The 6,343-nt window shown below is 39.9% G+C and overlaps 1 protein-coding gene across 3 annotated transcripts in view; it reads right to left on the bottom strand.

Annotated features, from left to right (window-relative positions):
- Positions 1–3,343: 3,343 nt before the first annotated feature.
- ANKIB1 (ankyrin repeat and IBR domain containing 1) overlaps positions 3,344–6,343 on the bottom strand; it is a 48,160-nt gene continuing 45,160 nt past the window's right edge. The window contains exons 17-19 of one of the 3 annotated variants that reach the window (XM_010228176.2): positions 5,714–5,825; positions 4,495–4,628; positions 3,344–4,130 (exon numbers count right to left, since the gene is read on the bottom strand). In XM_010228176.2, the coding sequence (XP_010226478.2) occupies positions 3,378–4,130; positions 4,495–4,628; positions 5,714–5,825 (999 nt within the window). In that variant the 3' untranslated portion in view covers positions 3,344–3,377. The remainder of the gene's footprint in view (positions 4,131–4,494; positions 4,629–5,713; positions 5,826–6,343) is intronic. The other 2 variants (XM_010228178.2, XM_010228177.2) reach the window with 2 other exon arrangements.

The raw sequence follows: 6,343 nt of genomic DNA, 5'->3' as shown, positions 1-6,343 counted from the left end.
GACTCTGCTGGAGCAGGGGGTTGGACTAGATGATCTCGAGAGGTCCCTTCCAACCTCAACCATTCTGTGATTCTGTGATACAACAGTGAAACTAGGCTTGATACTCAGACCTCTGAACCTGGGTTGCAGGGCGTGCCTAACTGAAAAGCCTGTTATTGTGATCTACAACACCTCACAAAATATGGTCTAAATTTGAAAATCTATTAATATGCTGTCACTGCCATAAAAAGAAATCTCTCCTTTTCTTGCTGCTCAGTATTTTAGTAAGCCTCAGTACTTGGTAACTGCAGCATATTCAGTGAACGCTCTGCAGCAGGCGATGGACAGTGTCAGGCAAACCCAACCCAACCCAGATCTCTGCACTGGGTGTGGAAGCTCTGCAGGATATTTGCGTGCTTGCTGGAGGAAGTGACGAAATTACTGTAACAACGAACAGAATATTCACTGCTTGTTAACATACAGAGGCAGCCTGGAAGATCCTGGTGCTAAGGAAGGCTGGATATTCTTAAGTGGCAGAATTTAGGAACTCGGGGATAAAACTCAGCGGGATCAGGCTATTAATGTTTTCTTGAACCAATAGATCAGTACTGACATTTCCTTTCTATCTTATTATGCAGCGTTTAGTCTCATATCAGTTCTGCTCAGCCTAAATAATGGTATCTTCTTCAGCACTTTTAGTCCCTGTGCTCTCTTTCCTACCACTATCTCTTTACCAAAAACAAGTGCGTACCTGGTGGAAGCCATTGAAGCAAAATTGTCTGCTTCAAATTTTGTTTTTAAAACTTAAGAAATAGAGACATCTTACATTCACAAATGAAAACATTCAGCTTCTTGTAGGTCCCCCAGCCAATCTGGCACAGGACTATATCCTAAAAACTTCTGTCATCAGTCTTAAAGACTCTGCTAAGTCTAAGATGTAAGTCTAAGATGTAATGAGACAGAACGGAATTAGTTTAAGTAATAAATGTTTAATCAAAGAATTTTACATATTATTAACAGCATTCATTTGGCCAAACATCTACATGGTTGTAGTATCCTACTTGTATATAAAGTGGGAATGTATCAAGTATAGACTATGAAAGTGCAAATAACAATTCAAGGTTAGATTAATTTTTTTACATTATAAAATTAACAGGTTTACAAAATAGTCTTGCCAAACTTTATTTTTGAACTGTAAAGTCAATGACTATGGTGTTAAAATAAGTACCAAGAAAATACAAATTTAATAGGGTAATTTCATGCTCATTAAGAGTAACACAGAAACAATGGATATACTGCACAACCTAACCAAATTACAGAAAACCAGAACCCACAAATTTCACTATCTTCACAGAGAGCACTCCTACATATCTTACTGCAGCTTTGCGAGACGCTTCAAGGCAATACACACGGTCATTGTGAGAATCGTCCTATTCAGAAAATACAATTCCAGGAAGCTATGTGAGTTAAACAACTTTCAGACCAATTCATGATGATAGTTCATAAAGAACTATTTTAGATTATTTTATACCATTGAACAATTAAAAATAGATATTTTTCAAACATGTCCAAGAGTTCATGATTATGTTGAGAACAGGGCAGCTAGAGGAAAAGTTGGAGATTGGTTGGAGACTATTCTAGTCCATTTTCCCTAAAGAGGCTTGCAAAATGACTTAGTCTTTTATGGGAAAAGGGTAAAATATTCTTACCTCATTTTGTGCTAATATGAACCCTGTGGCTGCAAGGTTCAAAAGCAGGATTTGCGTGAATTAGTTACCAAAACACTCACTTGAACTCACAGTAACCAATACATAAACTTTGCTATCATGACACTTGCCTATACACACTCAGTAGTAATAAACTTTTATATCATATCAACAAATCTCTGGTAACAGTTAAGCAAAACTTAAAATGGAGTGTACATAATTTACTTGTATTATGACAGGCTTTGATTATATGTAATTAGAACAGCCATTTCGACAACTTACTCTAGTTGTAATTACATACTGTACCATTGTATCTCACTAACTGTAGACTGATGCTTTTAAGCAAATCTAAAACCAGTATTTTTTTTTTTTTTCCACGGTACAACAACTAGGAAGAGGGTTTTTTGTTGTTTTTACACTAAACAGTAATCACACAGCAAATGAATATTGTGCAATTGAACAGATACCTAGCAGTGTTTTGTTTATGCAAAAACACTGACTGAACATTTAGTTATTTACTGTAAAGGCAAGGCCATGGGTGGTTTTATGGAGGTCTTTGCAATTAATAGCATAGTTACTCCAGAACAGACACTGAATTTGAATTACTTGTTTAACTGTGGCAACTATCCAGTTGGATTAGGCAAAGGCACCGTAACATGTTGAGCAAACTGTGTTATTTGAACTTTAACTGTGGGAGTGGCTAATATATGAAAACTCTGTATTCCTATATTTTTATAAAATGTTATCATTAAAAGTAATTGCACTATTAGTGCATAGAATGCTTTGTAGAATTATGAAAACAAAGAGCTATGATTGCACTTCCATTAAAGTGTCTCTTAAAATACAGCATAGCTGTTGCTAACTAACTGTATTTTAATATTTAAAATAACTGTTTAACAGCAGCATTAGGTTTCATTAACTTAAGATAGAGGCTACATTTAATTAAATGCAGTCACCATGGCAATACATGCCAGTTAAATTTAGAGAAGCAATGCTACCCAGTGGTTTCTTTCACTACTAAAAACTGTGGGATTAGTCTGATAGAGTAACACTGCACTGTTTCATTAGGCTACAGCCAGCTAACTATTCACAGTTTGGCACATTTGGACTGTAAATAGACATGAAAAAATCTTTGATTTTAATGTGAAAGTAAATCCTCTATAACTTGTTCCTGCAGCAGTACTAAAGAGAAGCACTGAATACCTCAGTTCACACTGCTAACAAAAATGAAAAATGAGTAAGGAAAAGTTACGGAAAACAAAAACAAAATGCAAATGAATTACTAAATATCACTTTGATGAAAGAATCTGTTCTAAAAAAAAAAGGAATAAACTATTTCTTAGGAAAAACAAACAAAATAATCAGTGTAAGCCTTTAATCCATACTTTCAAGTTAAGGATCATCAACCTAAGGCTAAACAGATGCTGCATTGTATTAGGAATGTGGAGTACAACCTACTTATTCCTTTTTCTTGAGAGCAAAAAGGCAAGTTCTACCTAACTAGATGCAAAGGATATTCCTGGAAAGGTTCACACTGCTGGGAGGAAGGGCACTCAAGGGAACCCCAGGCGGCCGCTCTCACCGGGCGGTTACAGCGGAGCTGCAGTTGGTGGATCGAAGCCTCCACGGCGCTCGCTCCACCCTCTCTACCATCCCTCACCGCCATGCGCTCACTCCAGGCCTCACTCGTGTTCACACCAGGTGCACGTGCTCCATCCAGTCACTTGAGGTCTGAGGAAACTGACTTGGAGCATCTTCCGAAGCCCCGACGCTGCTCGGTACTTCCCTGCTACGATCGCTGCCTTGCGATACCGTTTCACCCGGAATAAGGTTTTCTTCCGAAGTACTCCCCTCTGTTTGGGTTCCTCTGCCCTCATTTTTGAGTGCATCCTCAAACAGTGCATGCTCCTCCTGAGGCTCCAGGCCTGTGTCTATAAGATTTGCTTGCCCTGCTGACCCATCTTCAGTACTGGGCTGCTGCGAATCCTCATCTGTTTCCGTACTTGCTGAGGGGATCAGAGCAATGCTCTGTGGGTTCATGTCATGAAACCAGGCCATAATATTTCCAAGAAGATTTTCACTGGTGTTGGGATCCTGGCTGCTTGAATCCACGTCACTAGATGTTGAGTATAACCCGCTCCTTGCGTCGCTGCAGGGGTGCGAGTGAAGACGGTCGGCTGCAAAGGGGTCACTGCCTGCACCGAGTCTCATCAGGCTGTCACCAAGTTCCAGCAGCTCAGAGCTGCTCAAGGCCGACCTCGGGTTGTCTATACTCATGGGAGCAGAGTCCAGTCTGGTAGGCAAGGAAGTACCTATTGCTCCGAGGGATGCCTCATTGTTTAGAAAGTCTCTAGTTTCTTCGTCTATGGCCAAGCCAGATTCTTGCAGTGATAACTGAATAGCTAGCAGGATGTTTGGGTCATCTTCGTCTAAAGAACTCAGAGCCTGTGGAAATACAGAGGGTGGCTTTCAGAATAAAACTTTCATCTGGTAAAAAACGAACTCGGATTAGGAGCAATTTGGTCTCAAATCTGAAATTCATTCATTATTGCCACATGTTGTTTATCAGAATCAGTGTTTACCAACTCAGTACTCTACAATTGCCATTGGAATTTAAAAGCTTCCTGTGGTGACATTAACAATTGTTTAGCAGGACTTACCAGTGTGAATGTACAATTTTCTTGTCCTAGATTCTCCCTTTCCCATCGAAGAATTACGAAAATTTGCAGAGAAACAAAATGATACAGAAAAGCACAGCACAGGAAGGCAAACAAAGCAGAGAGAATGGAAAAGAGATTAGGGGAGATACCTGAAGAGAATCCTGATTTTCAGAGCGACTGACAGGGGTATAGTCATGAAGCGAAGAGCTGTGCAGAATACCCATAGAGGCTGAACTCACCATGGAGGTGCCGTGTCTTCTACTGCTGCCACCTTCTTGAGTGTCTGTTTAGGTAATTGAAACAAAAGTATTTAAAGAGCTAGTTGGAAAAGCCTTTGTAACTTCTCTACTTCTCTTCTTGTTTTGGATTCCAGCTGTGCACTTTTACTCCTTTTTTCACTCTGAAATAAATAACCTAAAAATATTCCACTTGGCCTTTCTGCCCCACTTGCATTCTGGATCTCCCTCTCTCATTCTGTTGTTCATTGTGATCTGGCTCTTCACGATACTCTTTATGGCAAATGCTGCCAGAAAGTTCTCAGCAAGTGGGAGAGCTTGGATTGTCCCTTTGTGCTGGCTTGTGACTTTGTGTCCTCAAAAATGGCCAATTTTCAGTGCCTTTCTTCTATTAGTTACACTGTTGTGCAAGATACTAGGGGAATTCAGTGTGAATTAGAGCTTAAGATTCACTCAAGACATATGGGATACATTTACAGGTGGCTAAAAACCAAAATTCAGCCCATTTCTCTGTTTTTGAAAAGACAACTCAGCTGTAGTACCACCATAACACTGCAGCACAATTAGGAGTCACTCATGTATGTCTTGGCAATCAATGGCAGTACTCTTAAAAACGAACGAAACAAGAGAAGTAAAATGCTGTTTCCATAAGAGAACTTACTCTGTAACAAAAAGAAACATAGTTCTTTTGACTTTAATGTGTTTATGGGTTGTTTATGGGCTGTCTTTGCCAAGGCAGGAGTTTCTGCACAGGATTTGGGAGGGCAGCTGTATGACAACCTTCCCATGTGGCTGCAGCAGGGGAGGCTGCTGCTTGAAGCTTGAGCTTCAGCTGCTTTGTGAAAATTTGTCACAAACCTTCTTCAGGAAGGTAAATCAGCGCTGAGTAGCTGAGGAGTAGTTAGTAGGGAAGATAAATGCATTTCTCCTTAAAAGGAGCAGCCACAATTAAGTCAGCAACACTTTTAACATACCCGTAAGTGGAAGAATAACGCTGCATCCTGGACAACACAGCAAAGTCTTTGAAACTTCCTTAAAATATATCCACAGGAGAACAGCCACTGTGGACTCTGCTAGTGAGGTGAAGAGGAAGGCAAGAAGGAAGGGACACGGTGTGACGGCAGGGACCTACCTAAGGTGCTCTCACTAGGGTCATCCGGGTCTGGAGTGTTGCTCAGCAGGCTGTGCATGTCCCCACGTCGGCGCTGCCTGTGCCGCCTCCGATACTGAAATTCAGCATATTCCTGCATAAACCAAAGGTTACAAAACACAGGGCAGCATGCAGGAATATTTTTCTGATGTAACAAGCTCCACACTTTTGTTAAAAAAAAAAAAAAGTGTGATTTTATAGGTTTATTATAAAATCACCTCTTCTCAGAAAAATAAATTGCAGGTCATATCATGCAATGCATTAAAAAAAGACACCAGGTAACACTAAATAAATAAAACAGTGAGCTAGCAAATAAAATGATTTGAGGTATTGCAGATATTTTAATACTTGCAATCTCCCTTTTTATAGATTTTTTTTTGCTTAAAGGTTTGATACCAAGCTTTACACACATATTTCACACACACGTTTCTTTATAAATATACACCTAGTAATTTTAGAATGTAAAAACAATTTATTTATCCCCAGACCATCTCAGGGTCTTCTGGCCACCAATGGCCAGTAGAAAATACCAACTGAAGGCTACAGACACTGCTGGTAACTTGTAATATTTTCCCAACCTCTAGGACATGATAGCTCAGGAACTTCTAGGAG

The sequence above is a fragment of the Tinamus guttatus genome, unplaced genomic scaffold (assembly GCF_059628265.1).
Source record: "Tinamus guttatus ecotype Peru unplaced genomic scaffold, ASM5962826v1 Tinamus_guttatus_pri_ptg000509l, whole genome shotgun sequence".
In the NCBI taxonomy this organism is placed as follows: Eukaryota; Metazoa; Chordata; class Aves; order Tinamiformes; family Tinamidae; genus Tinamus; species Tinamus guttatus.
This window is presented reverse-complemented; position numbering and strand designations above follow the sequence as displayed.